The sequence below is a fragment of the Gossypium arboreum genome, chromosome 11 (genome assembly GCF_025698485.1).
Source record: "Gossypium arboreum isolate Shixiya-1 chromosome 11, ASM2569848v2, whole genome shotgun sequence".
Taxonomy (NCBI): domain Eukaryota; kingdom Viridiplantae; phylum Streptophyta; class Magnoliopsida; order Malvales; family Malvaceae; genus Gossypium; species Gossypium arboreum.
Window position 1 is genome coordinate 21,488,565 of NC_069080.1, and position 18,635 is coordinate 21,507,199.

Genomic DNA, 18,635 nt, shown 5'->3' on the forward strand with positions numbered 1-18,635 from the left:
GGGAGAAATTTGGTATAAAACTCATAGATGACAAAATTTAGGAGAAATTATTTAGAATCTTAAATTTGATCCTCTCAAATGTTAAGATTTATGTCTTTCAAGCAAACTTAATCTGTACATATGAATGGTGCTAAATAAGATTTCATCACAAGTTCTGTTGCAAATGTTTTACTTTGTTAATAAAATATTTTTTGTTCAACCAGATTCAATATAAACAGAAAATATTTAGTTCAACTCTTGTTACAGGCAACCATTACAGAACTCCTTAATATTGTTGAATAAAAACCTACTTGTTAACCTAGGGAAGTGGAGTCTCAGGCTTAGATTAGCCGAAAGATGGGTATCCACTACGTATATGGTACTTGTTTATGTAGTATACCTATTTTACAACAAAAGCCTCTTACTCTTAACTAGAAAATGGAATATAACTACACTTACAGAGACAGGGGAGGAACCCCCTACAATTTAATGCTTGTTTGAAGAGATGCTATAAAAACTACCCAAACGTTACTTTTTGACTAAAATGTTTAGTTGCAGTAGCTATGGCAGCTTCAGGGCCACTTGGTTGTGCGGTTTTTGAGAATGAATTGGTGCAAAAGGACAGCAGAAATCTTAAAAAGGATTCACACGAAAGCTCCTCCTTGTATTTGCTCATCTTGGTCTTTGACAAAAACCCCCAATGGACAGAGAAGATTTAACTGGTGTTTTTGCTTGCTTGATTGATTTGAGACTAGATGGTTTACTATGTCATGTTTGGGGGTTCTTAAACCAAATATTTGCTTGAAGATCAAGCTGATATTACTGTGGAATTCAATTATTGAAGACAAAAGTCTTGCTCAAGGTTGACGAACTAGAAGCCACGTGGCCTTTTTGACTGCTTTCTTAGTGGTTGACTCAAGTTGCTGCGAAACCATGCGTTTGACAAAACTGTTCAAAATACACATGCCATGCTTGGCTTTCAAGATCGCTGAAACTTCAATTCTCTGTTGTGAAGGCTTTTGTTTGACCGAGAAAGTCCAAGGAAACTTCACTATGACAGCGACTTACTGATAATTGTTCTGAGATTTTTCTTTATTCAGATATAATTTAGTCCGTCGTGGAATGATCAATCATTAACAGCTTAATCTACATTGGATTTTATTATAATCCACACCTTAATCTAGCTTGGGAGGATTCAAAACATGCATGTGTAGAAAAAAAAATGCCATATTAATGATCAATCATTAACAGCTTAATCTACATTGGATTTTATTATAATCCACACCTTAATCTAGCTTGGGAGTATTCAAAACATGCTTTTTGAGCCAAAATGCTTTATTATGGACATTTTTACATTCTTGGAGAAGAAATTTTGGTTCCAAAAGGGTGCCTGTATTCATATTCTTATTTTTTCTAGGAAGGGAATTTTCGTAAGCCTGTTTAGAACAAAAAGGCTCAAGCATACAAGGAACTATCAAATGAAATGAGAGCCAACATCCATCACAAAAGGAATAAATTAGATAGATATATATTTAGTAATGGATTAAAGGAAAACACCTATCTCATTCTGTCCTTAATCATTTATGTCATGCATGAAAAATGCCCATAATCATTTGGGAATGTCCCAAAATAGATCCACAAAAACTTATGTTTGTACATTAAGAACAAGGTAAGACTAGTCAAAATTGATTGCAGGCTTACTTGCAGAAAACACGATTGCCTTTCCCGACGAAGCTTCAATTATACGATACATCACCGTGTAAAAGAACTTAATATCGCTTCTGATGGATTCGATTAGAGGCCCGACTCAGAGTTTGAGAACTGGTGTAAGGCACCTTGCTTCTTCATCTTGAATTGGAATTCAAGACACTCTTGCTCATTCTAAAATATGTACACTGACACTGCAATGCCGGTGCTGCATTTTTGGAACTTGAACAAAATATATAAAGCTCCTGTTGTCAATCACCACCATCTTCTTCTTGATCCTCAAATTGAGATTCTTCTTTCAGGTTTATATCTTCACCTCCAGCATCATGACTTCCAGTATGCTGAAGAAACAGTCTTGACGACGACGGATCATTTTCATCAATATCCTCTTCGTTGTCCTTTTCATTAGAGCTTAAATTCTTTTCACCGTCCATCCAAACAGGGCAACGATGTACCACATCAAGAGCAGCGTGAACTTGCAAGTGCACTGAAGGGGTTGAAGCATTAGACAATGTTTCACTAGGATTAGGCCCCAAGCAAGAACATTCAGGGACTGGATGTGAAAGAAAAGATGAAGATTTTGACTTATTTGATGCTTTGATCAATCCATCAATTAAAGAGCTTCGCATATGTCTTCGTATTGATGTTAACCAGGAATGGTTTGCATGATATATGTGGCTGTGAATTTGATCCAAAAGCCTGACAACTTCTTTCCTGTGTTGAAAAAGCATACAATCAGTGCATGATGAGAGCATGTAACCTTCCATGAGTTGATAGAAGTTTAAAAAGAAATCTAAGACTCCACAACTGTCATTAACTTGCAACTAAATCATGCATCTAATTGTATACATTCAAGCAAACGTGTCTGGTCAGAGAGATGCTTACCTGTCTGGCCTGTATGTTTTAGATGCAGCAGATTGATACAATCTGTGTCCCATAACCAGACTGGCAAAATTTGGATGTCCCTTACCATCACGATCGAATCCAGGAATGAAAACATCAGCTTCAACAGCAACTGTATAGTCTATGGCTTCCCATAGTAACTTATGGGCATTAGTCCTCAACTCTACAACTGTACTTTCAGGCTCATTGTCACTCTCAGCAACCCAACCCCACCACCCTTCAATATTATAAGTCTTGGGTCTAGCAGGAGGAGGTGGAAGAGGACGAGGACGAGGACCAGAGTTTTTCCAAGCATCAAGCTTTGTTTCAACCTGAGCAGATGGAGGAGCCCTTGGATAACTTTCGTCGAGGTTAGCCTCACGACCATAAATTCTACTCAGCTCCCAGCTTGTGCTGAGGGAAGTCCTATCAACAACATTTTCAAACAATCCGTGAAGTGGGATCAATGTCCTCTGGCCTCCAAAAACTTCACCTCCAGACACATATATAATTGTATCCCATGAGTATCCATATGCCCGAAGAAGAATACCAACCTGTAGAAAGACAAGTGACTTCATTCAACATCTCAAGTTTTCTCAAATTGTTTCTCCTTATCCAATGGAATGGCTACATTAATTAACTTTTTATAATGTGTTAACATATTTGGTTTCAAACAATAAGATGTGCATAGAACTGAAGCTTCAGAAGTAAATGATGTTCATCAATAAAAAATGACTACCTCTTCTGGCGTCAATGGGCATGAACCCTTGAGACGTTGCTTAGCAGAATTTACAGAAAGCTGCCCCTTTATTATCCCACGTTTTCTCATCCAAGCTCTTCTGTGCTGAATGAGCTCAGCATGCACATCCTTGGGTAAGCTCCAAAAGAGAATAAACATGTCAAATGATGGGCAATATTTGAAACAAAGGTTCAGTGAGTAAAAGCACCAATGGTGCCTTCTGAGTATAAAAGCAGGTACCTGGAAGAGTTCAGAACAACCGTGATAGGCTAAAGCATCTCTTGTCATACCGGGATCAAAAGCAATAAATGGTCTTCCAGGAGCCCTTAATCTTAATTGACAACAACATATTAGGGGAAAAAAAAAGAAAAAGAAAGGAAATAATATTACATAATACAATCATGGTTATCTATTCACCTATGCAATATATTAGTTGCCAGGTCCTGAACATCTTGTCGGAACCTCAGGGCATGAAAAGCAACCCTACATCTAAGACTTTGATACTCTTCAAGATCCGACGGAAGAATTGCCTAAATCAGATATGGAAAATATTAGCAACAATCACAAAATCATAAAGAAATTAAAATATGTATATAATAAGGCATTTCAACTTAGATGCAGCAATATTCACATTAGTCTTAACTACTAATCTGAAGATATCAGTAGCACAAAATGTCAGTTAAGAGACCTTAAAAAGTCTGACGCACAAAAGGATGAACATTAAAATGGTTACCTAAATGCAGTTTAAGCAAAGCACTTGGTGTTTCAGGAATTTAACATGAAAAGCAAGATGTACCATGCTCTACATAACAAATCTGTGTAGCTGACTTGGTACAAGTCTTTTGAAATTGTTCAAGTCCATAGAAAGATGATTAAATCAAGTCTTCTGAATTGTTTCAACCATTAGAAAGAGAATTGTAGTCCTGATATAGCCTTAGCACATGATATAAATGTAGGTCACGCATTGGTAAGAATGCAAGTGCCCAAGGGTCAAACACGACAAGACTGAACTAAGCCTATTAGAGAACCGCCAAATGCTTAACAATTAGAATTGATAGATGAGAAACTAGCAAGGTGCTATTAACCTTCACCACAAGAATGCATGCCCTAAATATTTATCAATTTTAACAAAAGAACAACATGGATACAAATTGATCTAGAATACATGCAAATTAAGAAACCAAGAACAGATTTAGTGCCTAACAAAAATAAGCATCATTAGAAATAGGAAAAATGCGCTTAACAACTATATTTGACATAAAATTTGAAAAGGTGATATTCGAAGTTAAAAAGAAAATGTTTAAGGTTCAAATCAAAGGTCCACAGAAAATTGGCAACTGCAATCACCTGCAAGCATCCACCATCAGAAACAACTAGTTCAACTACAGAATGCTTGATCAAAATAGGGAGCACATTGTGCAAATAATAATACGGTGAAGCTGCATACGGCACTCTAAACACTGGGATTTCCTTATTTCTCCTTGCTGATTTAAGGCTTTTAGGAAGGGTTTTCACGATATTAACATCTTTTGCTAAAGCCGCCATAAACGTTTCCTCATTATATAGGTAGGCAAAACTCTTGAACTGTGAGCTGCATCAAACATATTACAAATATAAGTTGATACAGGACAAATTACTGATACGTCAAATTATCATATGATCCAACTCCAAATAAGAATAGAAAGCAGTACTAACTATCAAAAGTCACCTGATTCCCTTCTTGCTAGTTGTTTGTTGGATCTCTGGAACAACTAAAGTACAATTTAGAAACCGAGAAACCGCAACCACATCACATATCTAGGATTCAAACAAAAGCATTACAATTCCAACTACATATATAGGATAGCTTTATCCATAAATAAGAATTTTCACTATAGCACCCTTACCGAGCTCCTAATCTCATGGAAACCACCTTGTATTCTGACAAAAATGTACCCATTTGACTGAGCACTAGGATCTGTCAAAGGCACATGTATAATAATATAACCTTAGTAGGAAATAGCAATTCTATGTTTCCAAAAAGTGGATTAAACTGTAACTTGCAATAGACACAAGGACATGATAAAAATCAGAATCTGTGTTTTCATAAAGACACATACACCAATAAATTCATCAACACGACTCTTAAAATAACATAAAGTTCAACACTCTCATTCTATAGGTTGCATACATAAAGTAGTTTGCATGTGAGGATAAGAATTAAAAGACAAGGGGAAATTCTAGGTGATACGATGGAGCGAGCATGCCCACGGTTTTCATTTTAATCTCTCCAAAAATCTTAGCGGTCAATCGTAAACAATCAATGCTACTATAAACCATCAAAAACCACTCAGTAGGTACTGTTAAGGAACTGCATAACATTTACCATTGGAATTGTATCAAGATGATGGTTAGCAGTCACAGTAATTTTTATAAGGACAATAACAGATCTTAAATCCTAATCATTCAATGCTATCAATTTAACTTGAACATCTATTATCTAGAATTTGGGAATGAAAAACATGAAATGTCATGTTTTTTTTTTTTTTAAACAAATGACTAAAATTATTGTGAAACACATAACTGTCAAAAATCAGAAGTGGAAATGATAGCGAACCTGCGTAGTATCCTTTAGGATTAGCATGTGGGTGCAAAGATTCCAATTGCCCAACAGGACCCCATAGTCTTCTATACAATGGGCTCTGCACCAAAACAATAGAAGAAGAAACCCTAAGAAGCCATATGTGTTAAATAAAATTAACAAACAAAAACTTACCAAAACAGTTTAAAACCAAATCAAATCGGATCCAAGGTACAAATTTCAGCTCACCTTAATGAAAAGAAACAAATAACAGTAATCTGGGCATTTTCAGTTAACCAAAATGGATCCAAACAAAACTCCCAAAAACAATACTAAAGCCCCCAAGTCCACATGTCCAAGAACAGAAAAGTGAAATCACCAAGAGCAAAATGTTTCAAAAAACAAACAAATAGACAAATACCCTGAATGTAAAAACACGTCAACAGAAAAGAATCAAATTTAGAAACAAGAAAATGCGAACCAGGAAAAGCATATAAAAGAATCGCATAGTACCGTTCTCGAGAGGTCTGTAGCTTCAAAAACAGGTCTCCAGGAGAAGATGGTTATGGAAGACTGGTACTCGGAGAAGCCGTCTTCAGTGAATCTGGCTAGCAAGAAGTGCACAAAGAGTGAAAAAACTGATAAAACTAAACCAACCAAACCGACCCATTTCATCTTAGACTTCAAAAAAGCTTTCCCTTCTTTCATTTTTAATAATATTCTTTTCTTTCTTTCCTAAAACTCAATGGGGTATTTGCTTTCTCTGTCTAGAAACGGAAGAAAGGTTAAAGAAAGAGGAAACTGAAGAGAACAGAAGGAGAGACACAGAGAAAAGTCAAAATACAAAGCAAGAGAGAGAAAGACTGTAAATACGTGTGAGAACATGTTTTGTAGTAAAAAAGAAACTGAAGTAGCAGGGGGTGTTTAATTGGGTTGTAACTTGTGAGAGATCCGACATGCTATTACAGGGAAAGATTCTGATTAATACTGCTGCTCCACTCTCTTCTCCTGCGCGTGCTATTTTTGGAATTAACTCAATGAATGATGAGATCGGGATGTAGGATTAGGATGCTTGTTTGATATTATGCTGCCACATTGGGTCTGATTTATGAATAATATGACGTGATTTTTTTGGTTCATTTTTTTATGCACTTTTTTTCGTTCATTAATGTGACGTGAAGTGGGTCTAGATTAAACTCGTGTGACAGTGGAAAATTTTCCTTATCTATAGGGGTACGTGTTAATCCATACAGGGAATGACTTATCTATTTGATTTGATAAATTTGGATTCACTTTGGGTAAGGTGGATTTCAACTTGGATTAATCTCATTTATTTTAATTATAAAATATAAATCTTCATTTAATTTTAAATAATAAAACAAATTATTTATACTCATTTTAAGAATAAAATTTGTTTTACGTAAATCAATTCCAAATTCATGTAAACAAAAATATAATGATTAGGATCCTAAACCCTAAAATTATGAGTGATAAAATAATCCACTTATTAGATAAATATAAAAGTTTAACTTAAACTTTTGCTAATAAAATTTAATAAATCTTCTTCGAGAACAATAAAAACTTAATAAATGAAAAATCTTCAAGTTCTTTAATAAATATCCATATAAATTCTTATCTTATCATATCGTGATTGATCAAGATGATCTAACCTATCATGCCAACTAATTAGTATATTTTGACTAGTAATATTCTTCTTTACTATGCACATGATTCAACAATACTAATGTATACTTTTGATTTACCATCGCATGTGATTAATCATACAAACAAATATACTAGCATTGTATCGAAAAAACACAAATTTAATAAGTTTAGAGGTAGTTATAGATGTCATCTTTAAAACATCCAAACATAAAACATTAGTCTCAATACAAGAAAATCAAAACTAAAACTACATAAATTTGTTACAAATAAATTTTATCAATTTACAAAATGTGCACAAATAAATATTTCATTTGTATAGATTTATGTGCAAAATTAAACAAAGTAAGCATACCATAAATGCACAATAATTAAATGTTAGAACATAACATGAAACTATTAATTTGAATTCCAATATAACAGCCTGTTTTCAGTGAAATCAAAATAGTAATTTTGGGACCACAAATCGGAGTCAGAAAGAAAATTTATTTTAATATTATTGCATGGTTTGCACTATGATAGGGATAACGTATAAAAATTTTGTTAAGAAAATTTCATCGATTACATGTGTAATTGTTAGAAAAGACTAAATTATATAGAGTGAAAAAGTTGAATTCTAGTAGCTAGAGGGATTAAATAGCTATGGAATTCAAAATTTGAGGTCCTTATAAGGAAATAGACCATTAAGAGAAGTTAGTAGATATTTATGATGATTCATCCATGGAAATTTAAGAAAAGAAAAATACTAAATTGGAAAGTGAAAAAATAAAAGATGATAATTAAATTAAAAGACAAAATATCATTTTATATTATCATCTTCCCTAAATTTTCTATGAAACCCTAGCTCAGAGAAAGAAATTCGAGCAAGCTTAATTGGGTAAGTAATCTTGTCCCATTTTTAGTAATTTTTATATTTCCGATATTGTAATAACCTAATCTAGCTATTTTGAGGACTAATTTGTAAAGTTATCAAAGTATTAAAGCTTTTCCATGGATGAGTGTGCATAAATTATGAAATTTATGGTAGAAAATGAAAGGTTGTTGATAGATAAATAACTTTTGTAAAGTGAACTTTCATGAAAGTGTGATTTAGGGACTAAATTGAAAAGATATAAAATTCATGGAAAAATTATGATTTTTGTTAAATACATGGGCTATAAATGTTATATGTAAAAATTGGTCAGGCTTGGAATAAGGATTAAATTGCATAAATTTCATTTTCCAAGCCTAAGGATGAAATTATCATTAATTAAAAATGTAGGGACAAAATGGTAATTTTGCCTAGGATGGGAATTGAATTGAATTGATTATGAATTGTATTAAATTGAGTTAAATTTACTCGTATAGATCCGGATAACTCAAATAAGAAGATAGATCGTGGAAAAGAAAAAGTGTCGGATTAGTAGATTTCAAATACACGAACATTTGTCAAGGTAAATTTTATATGTTTAAATTTAATGTTATGTATGTGAATTGTATAAATATCATATATGTATGAAATTGATCTTATATCCAACAAAGCTCAATAAATGTTAAGTCCCGTTTGAATATATGAAATTCGATGGATATAGGATTTCTCGAATTGGTTGTGGTCCTGTATATGTTGTAGACACACCACAGCTCGAAAAAAGAGTGTCCTATTACTAGCCCTCTCGAACTTCCAGTTATATGGTTCTTGCGAGCTTCCTATTAATAACTCTTCGGAGCATCCCGATTGGTTGTGATTCTGTATGTGTTGTAGACACACTGCAGCTCTTATGAGCGTCCTGTTATATGGCTCTTCATGAGCTTCTCGATTAAAGGCTCTTTATGAGCTTCCCTATATTGGCTCGCTTGAACTTCCCGATATATGGCTATCCATAGCTTCTCGGTTAATGGCTTTTCAGAACTACCCGTTATTGGCTCATACGAGCTTCCCGATTATGGCTCTTATGAGTTTCCCGTTATACAGCCCGGATAAGCTTCCTATTATATGGCTCGAGAGAGTGCTTCCCGATTATGTGCTTTAATTAGCACTCCCGAATATGAGTTGATGAAATTATAGTTTGTATACTTTAAGTGTACTACCTATGTATTCATCGATATTTCTAATAAATTCAATGGGTAAAATTCTGACATGAAATAATCTGAATTTGATATGAAATATTATGGAAATGCACATGATATATGGATATAAGATGTGGAAAGCTTACGTTTATGAAAATTATTACATGATGAGCTTATCATTGATTTTTGATGTTTACATGAAATGCATGACTAACAAGTTTCTTGAGATTATATGTGATTAGGCTAATTATAAAATTTCTTTGGATGAATTTTTGCATGCTTAATTTAATTATAAATAAACGGTAAGTTAATTTCCCGTTATAGGAACTTACTAAGCATCAAATGCTTACTCTGTTCTATTTCCTCTGTTTTATAGTACTCGGAAGTTCGTGAAGGTTGGAAGCTGGTGAAAGATACACCATGTAACACTCCTAACCTTTATCCGTCGTCGAAACAGGGTTACAGAGCATTACCAAACTTTATAGACTACTTACGTATATTTCATTACCTTTATTATACAAATCTAGAATCAATTATAAAACACTCACATTGTCTCGTAAATGGGCCCCCGAGGCCCAATATACACTTTAGAAGTGAATCGGGACTAAATCGAACACTGAAGAAATTTTTTCCAAAATTTTAAAATTTTCCTTAAGAGTAGGGGACACACGCCCTTGTGGCCGGCAGTGTAAGCATTCGATGTGAGACACACGACTGTGTCTCAGCTCGTGTCCTTACCGTGTAACTCTCTGACTTGTGTCATATTACCAATTACACGCCTGTGTGCTAGGCCATGTGCAAAGTGAAAGGGTCACACGGCCAAGTCACATGCCCGTGTGCTAGGCCATGTGCAAAAACCTGGGCATTCTGTTTTGAAATTTCAAGGTGCAGGGAACACATGGCCAGACCACATGCCCATTTGTCAACGGCTGAGACGCACGCCGGCATGGACGAAAATAGGCCATTTTAAAGCCACTTTTCTCACCCTTTTTAATATCAACCTGTACACAACATAGAAATACACTAATGTATCCCAACCAAGCAACCAATTCAAGCCAAAATCATGTATTATACATAATATGTCATCGCAAAACTCATTTACATAAACTTACCAAAATAACTCCATTCATTGATTTACTAATATCTACTACTAAATACTTGCAAACAAACATATATATATGCATCATTCACATTCATAATTCAAGTTTAACTCTTTTCTATACAATCCTATACATGTCATATAAACCAGAGGTTGTATTACAAACTCTACCTGAGAAATTTGGATAGTGTAGCTTGATGTGTTGATCTGATCTTCTAATCTCACGTTAATCTACAAGAAACATTAAGCAACACGATTAAGCTTAATGAAGCTTAGTAAGTTCATTGGTTTTAAAGTTAAATCTTACCGAACATACTATAACAAATCATAAAACATGCGATTCGCTAACTCTTCCTGCTAATCACAATTTCAAATGGTGAATTCACTTGATTGAACTCAATATCAATAACTACTTAAATTATATCTCTTTAATTTCATATAAAACTTACCAATCTTAGTCAAATTAGAGAATTTCTTACGGATTTAAGTATATCATTTACTTGATGCCATAGTCCAACTATGGTCTTACACGAATATTGCCATAGCCTTGCCATGGTCTTACACTCGTAATGTCATAACCCAGTTATGGTCTTATCATCAGGATGCCATAGCCCAATTATGGTCTTACACTTATACATATACTACCATGGTCCAACCATGGTCTTATGTTCATGGTGTCATAACCCAGTTATAGTCTTTTCACTAAAATGCCATAGCCCAGTTATGGTCTTACATTTAAACATTACCATGGTCTAACCATTGTCTTATCCATCAATTCTTCTTTTGTCACAGAACGATTGTGCTCAATCCTGCATTTAACTTAATTTGAACTTTAGATCCAATTTTCATATTTTTACAATAATCATAATTCAATAACAAACATATGAGATAATACATCATATCATTCCTAAATTAACAAATAATCATAAAAGTTCAACCATATAAACTTACTTGGGGTAGATTATAGAGATTGTAGAAATTCAAGGACTAATCTGTTAATTTTTCTTTTCCACGTTTATCTTCGGGTTCTTGATTTGTAGCAAAAATATGAAAAACCAACTTAAGAGGACTCTTCAATGGAGTTTTTGGTTGAAAGTTTATAAAGAATTGTTTACATTTCTTTTAATTGTTATTTTATTTACTTAATTTTACAAAATTTTCAATTTTACTCTTATTTCACCAAAATTTCAGATTTTTTTCTTGCTAATACCACCTCAGCCATCCCTTTTTGGGTTATTTTGCCCTATAAGTCCTCCTTTATTTGACACTTAAGCTATTTAATTACTTTAGCAAATTTTGCACATTTTTCAATTTAGTCATTTTTAATTAATTAACCATCAAAACGTTAAAATTTTTTAACGAAACTTTAATACTAACTTAATGACACTCCGTAAATATTTATAAAAATATTTACGGCTCATTTTATAAAATCAAGGTCTCGGTACCTCGTTTTTGACCCAATTTATCTAATAAATTCTTTTAAACCACAAAATTCACTAATTCAAAAATATTTCTAAAATCACACTTGACTCATAAATATTAATTTATTAAATCTTTGAACTTACTCATTGGATTTAGTGATCTTAAATCACTGTTTCCGACACCACTGAAAATTAGGTTGTTACACATTACATTATACATTAGCTCATTTCGGTATAAATAGGAAAATTTTCTTTGGGCTTAATGGCGTGTATAGGTTAATAGACTAATATTAATAAATGAATGTTTTGAATGTAATTAGCCATTGGAATGGCTAGAGATGGCATGTTTTGGTGTATATATATGTATGAGACTATATTACATTTGGCATGTATGTGCTTGGATTGGTATATTAGGTATAAACATGCTTAAATGATTACACAGTCAATTTGGTAAGTTGGATACTTGAATAAATGTGATAATATATCATGCATAGGACTTAGTTTTCACTTTGACTTGAAGGTTATAAATTCGCTTGAGATTGTATTTAAGTGTTAATGTAGGTGGAAAACAAGTTTGAGTGAGAAATAAGGCTTAGAAATGGCCATACTTTGTCTACACAGACAGAGACACGGGCGTGTATCTCAGTTGTTTGTCCCCTACATCTTAAAAATTTCAAAATAGAATGCTCAGAATTGATCACACGGCCTGGCACAAAGGTGTGAGGCTTGGCCGTGTGACCCCTACACCTACACACGGCCTAGCACACGGGCGTGTGACTTGGCCATGTGACACAAGTCAGAGAGTTACACAGGTATGGACACGGGCTGGGACATGGCCATGTGCTTCACATTGAATGCCCACACGACCTAAGACATGGGCGTGCCACTTGGTCATGTGGCTCACATGGCCTAGCCACACGGTCGTGTGACCCCTACACCTAGGAAAAAAATTGTAATTTAGTGAAAAATTCTCTGAGTTCCCGATTTAGTCTCGACTCGTGTCTAGTACATATTTTGGGCATTGTGGACCCATTTAAAGGACAATATGATTGATTATGTTTGATTTCGAACATGAATAGTAAATGATATGATATAATTGTATATGATCCGTAAATTGCAATAATACTCTGTAACCTTGTTTCGACGATGGAAAAGGGTTAGGGGTGTTACATCCAACACCAATCTTATTATAAGTCTCTACATTATCTTCATTTTTCACTTTTGGTGGTGAGCAAAATTATTATGACTACCCCTTTGACGATTATTATTAATGTCCTCGAAATCAACTAAAATTTTGACTAAGGCAAATACAACTATCAATTAACAAGTGCACCTATCAATTAATAGTATAGCTACGGTAAGAACAAATAACATTCTCACGAAGACTAAAAGTACTAGTAATTATAGTCTTTCTATTATGTAGCCGATAAATTCGAATGATTGATTAAAAACTAAAATTAACTAAATTTATTAACTAATGAACACAACAAATAATAAATCATGAATTAAACGATTAACAACCAAGAAACAAACAATACCTAGGAAAGAATTCACCTAGATTTCATCTATCACTATTAATTTAAATTATGCAATTTCTTTACTTAATATCTTAATTCGTAGAAATCCCTAAATTATGCTAATATCTCTTTCGAAAGTAAATGCAACTGACTCTAAGTTGATTAATTGAAATATCTTTCTAATTAAACCCCCTATTATCGCATTAACTAGATTTATAAATTTCCCTATTAGATTTGATTTTAATCCGATAGATTTATGTTGTCCTATTTCTAGGATCACATGCAACTCCACTCAATTATGCAATATCTACTCTTAAATAGGGTCTATTCCTCCTTTGATTTAAGCACATCAAACATGAATCAATAATATAGAAACATTAAACTAAGAATTAAGCACACATAATTGAAAACAAGAAACTAAGTATTTATTGCATAAAATAAACTCAAACGATAGAATTTATCATAGAGTTTATCTTCCCTAAGTATTTAGAAAAGTAGTTCATTCTTGCAAATAAAAACATAAAAATACAGTATAACTACAAGAAACAAAGAAACTCATGATAATTTCTTGAGAAATCTAATGCAAATCTTCAATCTTGACAAAAATCTACTTCAGAATCGGGTTCAATGATGTTTTTCGAGTTGTTTTCTTAAGTATTCTATTACCGCTTTCACCTATCTTTTTTTTTTGTCATATATACATCTTAAAATGCCCGAAAAACCTAAAAATCACGTTTTTCCGCAATTCAAAATGTCAATTCGTGAAATCAATACGGTTTGCCACATGGCTGTGTGGTAGTCCGTGTGGCTCACACGACTATGTGGCCAGGCCGTATAGAAGGAGTCAGCTTATGTAGCTCCTGTACCTTGCTCTGATTTTTTGGATTTTGCTTGTTTTTCACTCCTTTTGCTCCTAAATGCTCTTCTAAGTATAAAAATATGAATTTAAACAACTAGGAGCATAAAATTCACAATTAATATCGAATAATCACCCAAAAATGCATTAAGAATAAGATTAAAATATGTTACTTTTAACACTTATCAATTATAGTTTCACCTACCATGTCCACGATTACATCTTTTGAATTTGTTATATATTGCTATATTCAGTTCAGGGAATGAAAGCAGATCTAGTAAGATGAATAACTCATTATTTTATTCAACTACAAGTTAATAATATTTTTCACAGTATTGCTATTGCAGGAGCACATTTAAAACATGAAAAGTTGAAAAAGTTTTCTAACAAGTTCTTATCAGTAATGTTCTTCCCATATAATGTTAATTTGAGAACTTATCTTAAATACTCCAAAGTTACACTAACTCACAATTTTAAACTTTTACAACTTCAAGTGCATAAAATTATAATTGGCTTTAGATAAAATTATCATATTCCAATAATCATATTCTCTTAAAATTATTCCACAATTTAATTGGATCTTTTATAGTCAAATATTCAACTTTCAACCCTTCATGGAGATGGTGACAAATAAAGATCACAACAAAATTTCAATTTAATAACAAAAGTGATAAATATAATTCAAGAACCCAAACATTCTCTATTGTTTTCAAAATAAAGATAGTATCCAAGTATCGTGCATAATATAATTCAATATATGAATCTTTTTGTGTCAAAAGAGGTAAATACTCATACTAAGAGTAGCTCATATTAGGGGTGAGAAAGATCCGATTCAATTTGAAAAACTCGATAAAAAATTTAAATTTTGAATTAAATAGTACAAGTTATTCGAGTTATTTAGATAAACTCGAATAAAAAAATCAAATTTTTTGGTTTATCTCGAATATAAATTATACAATTTGAGTTATTTGAAATCCGAATAAGAAAAGGCAAAACTACGTCGTTTTGATAAATGTTTATCTTTTCTAAAGTTAAAATTCAAAATTATTATGTTAAAAGGCAAAACTATTATATTATTTATGTAGTTAAATAATCTTGTACTTCGTTAACTAGTTAAATAATTAGTCAATGTAAACGCAACATTGAATATAAATAATATGATTTGTTAACTTGACTTGAAATTTTTTAACTTGATTCGATTCGATTTGAAAATTTTTCAAATTAAGTTCAGTTGCTAAAATAGAGTTCGTCAAATCAACTAACTTGAATTTTTTGACTCGATTCAACTCAGCTCGATTGAATGCTCATCCCTAGCTCATACTGAATATAATCTTTTACTTATTCACAATATCAATAAAAAATCCACTATATTAAAAATCTTTTAAAACTAATGCATTAATCATTACAAATTTTGTTCTTTTAGATATATCAATATTAGCTCTTCTAGAGCTTTAAACTAAATTTATACACCCAAATATTGCATTAATATCAATATTAGCTCTTCTAGAGCTTTAAACTAAATTTGTACACCCAGATATTGCATTAATATTGGTTTATTTCAAGTATTGAAATTGATTAGAACATAATATATTAATTATCACAAGTTTTGTTCTTTAAAATATTGATATATTAGCTCATCTAGAGCTTTAAAATAATTTTGTACCATCAAAGATTTGTTTGTTTTATTACCAAACAAGAACAATGTTTTATTACGACATGTATCTAACAAGTGATTTTTCATATCACATTAATAACATAAGTTATATTTTGAAGTGTTATATTGAGAACTCTCATTATTTTTATTCTCTTGTTTATTACTATATTTCTATTTCTAGTGGTTTATTATTACGCTATTTATTATGTCCATGATTATATTATTATTATTATTTTTTATGTTTACATTTCACTTTGAAAAAAATCTAATAAAGTGAACTTCTAAACGTCCCAATATATTCTTTAATTGAAAAATATGAATATCACAAATATTTATGACTTCTCAATACTTTATCGAGAGGTACCCACTTCAAACTATTTCTATTTACTAAAATCTTTATAATTCAATAACTCCATAAATTTAGCTAAGGATAGAAAACCAATATAGAGACAAAATCTTGCCTCACAATACATACATATAAATATTGTTTTGATAATATAATTTTTTACCATAAAAATATAAACCAATAAAATCAACTAAAGAAGATCATAATTGTTTTATGTGAAAAATAAAATAGAATAAAATAAATAAAAATAAAGAACACATAAATTTTACGTGGAAACCCTTTCGGAAAAAACCACAGGCAGAGGAGAAGAAAATTCACTATGTCGAAAATTTTTACTCAAATACAAGAGGAATAGACTATGTCTATTTATAGGCTTGCAAAGCCATATTCTAGTAGGATTGAAACACCTTATCCTAATCAATATAAAATAGATGGAGTTTAATAAGGTTTAAAACCTTATTCTAAAATAAAATAAAAGAAGTCTAGTTCTATATGGATTTTACTTTTATTTTATTTTCCATCGTATTTTATTTAAATAAGAATTTGGGTCACTTAATTCTAACAATCTCCACCTTGACACAAATTCTCAATGAACAAGTTCTTCATCGCGAACTTTCAATAAACAAGTTCTTCACCTCTTCCAAAAACCCTTAAGGGTTTAACTTCAACAATGAACACCAACCAAGTCTAAGCAATGCTCAAACTTGGTTATAGGAAGTGACTTAGTCATCATATCTGCAGGATTTTCATGAGTGCTAATTTTGCTCACAACAATATCACCACGAGCAATAATATCACGAACAAAATGATACCGAATATCAATGTGTTTTGTTCTCTCATGAAACATTTGATCTTTTGTAAGAAAGATGGCACTGATTGTCACAAAAAATCGTTTGATTTGAAGGTCTTCATTGAGTTCACTAAATAGTCCCTTCAACCAAATAGCTTCTTTACAAGCCTCGAGAATCGCCATGTACTCACTTCAGTGGTAGACAAAGCATATGTAGTTTGCAAAGTGGCTTTCCAACTAATTGCACAACCTCCGATTGTAAAGACGTAACTCGTGAGAGATCTTCTTCTATCAAGGTCTCCAGCAAAATCAGCATCAACATACCCTATAACTCCATCTTTAGTTCTTCCAAACGTAAGCAAACATTAGTAGTGCCTCGTAAGTATCTTAAAATCCATGAACTACTTTCCGGTGTTCTTTACCGAGATTCGCCATGTATACGCTAACGCTGACCGATTGCATATGATAAATCGGGACGTGAACAAACCATAGCATACATGAGAGATCCTCTGCACTAGAGTATGGAACATGTGACATGTACTCAATCTCATTATCGATTGAGGAGATAAGGCCGATGAAAGTCCGAAATGGGTCGCTAAAGGAGTACTAACGAGCTTAGCACTCTGATATTGAACGCAAAGAACTTTCTCAATGTACCCTTCCGACTTAGGTACAATTTACTTGCTTTTCTATCTCTGAGAATCTCCATACCAAGTATCTTCTTTTTTGGTCCTAAATCTTTCATCTCAAATTCTTCACTTAGTTGGGCTTTAACCTTTCTTATCTCTCTTTATCTTTTTTTGCTATCAACATGTCATCAACATAAAGAAGTAGATACACAAATGAACCATCACTGTTTTTCTTAAAGTAGACACAACTGTCAAAACTACTTCTTTTGAAATCATGAGAAGTCATAAAGGAATCAAACCTCTTGTACCCTTGTCTTGGTGATCTGTTTCAAACCGTAAAGGGACTTTTTCAAACAAGCAAACATAGTCCTCTTTTTCGAGACTATAAAACCCTCGGTTGTTGCATGTAAATATCTTCCTCAAGTTCTCCATGCAAAATGCGGTTTTACATCTAACTGCTCAAGCTCCAAATCATGCATAGCCACAATACCAAGCAAAGCTCGAATCGAACTATGCTTAACAACCGGAGAGAACACATCTGTGAAGTCCACTCGGAATTTGATCAGTAACCCTTTGCAACAAGCCTTGCTTTATATCCGGGTTCTTCAACTCCTGAGTCCTTCTTTCTTTTTAAACACCCATTTACAACGAATGACCTTTTTACCTTTAGGAAGTTTTACAAGATCCCATGTTCTGTTTTTGTGGAGTGATTCCATCTCCTCTTGCATAGCAAACATCCACTTTTACG

General features: G+C 32.7%; 1 protein-coding gene across 1 annotated transcript; it reads right to left on the reverse strand.

Annotated features, from left to right (window-relative positions):
- Positions 1–1,479: 1,479 nt before the first annotated feature.
- LOC108470521 (O-fucosyltransferase 27) lies at positions 1,480–6,914 on the reverse strand. Its single transcript, XM_017771866.2, has 10 exons — positions 6,381–6,914; positions 5,904–5,988; positions 5,194–5,264; positions 5,016–5,104; positions 4,655–4,898; positions 3,725–3,837; positions 3,548–3,638; positions 3,308–3,436; positions 2,572–3,122; positions 1,480–2,400 (listed from the first exon to the last, which is right to left on the reverse strand). Exons 1-10 carry the CDS (start codon positions 6,573–6,575, stop codon positions 1,938–1,940), a joined length of 2,031 nt encoding a protein of 676 aa, XP_017627355.1. The 5' UTR covers positions 6,576–6,914; the 3' UTR covers positions 1,480–1,937.
- Between the last annotated feature and the right edge of the window lie 11,721 nt (positions 6,915–18,635).

What these genes read in the sequence shown, in the direction of transcription:
- LOC108470521 (XM_017771866.2), bottom strand. Translation starts at nt 6,575, where the DNA reads ATGAAAGAAGGGAAAGCTTTTTTGAAGTCTAAGATGAAATGGGTCGGT. An exon ending in GCCCATTGACGCCAGAAGAG is followed by an intron (nt 3,123 to 3,307) that starts GTAGTCATTTTT and finishes GTCTTTCTACAG; the next exon opens with GTTGGTATTCTTCTTCGGGC. An exon ending in AAAACATACAGGCCAGACAG is followed by an intron (nt 2,401 to 2,571) that starts GTAAGCATCTCT and finishes TTTTCAACACAG; the next exon opens with GAAAGAAGTTGTCAGGCTTT.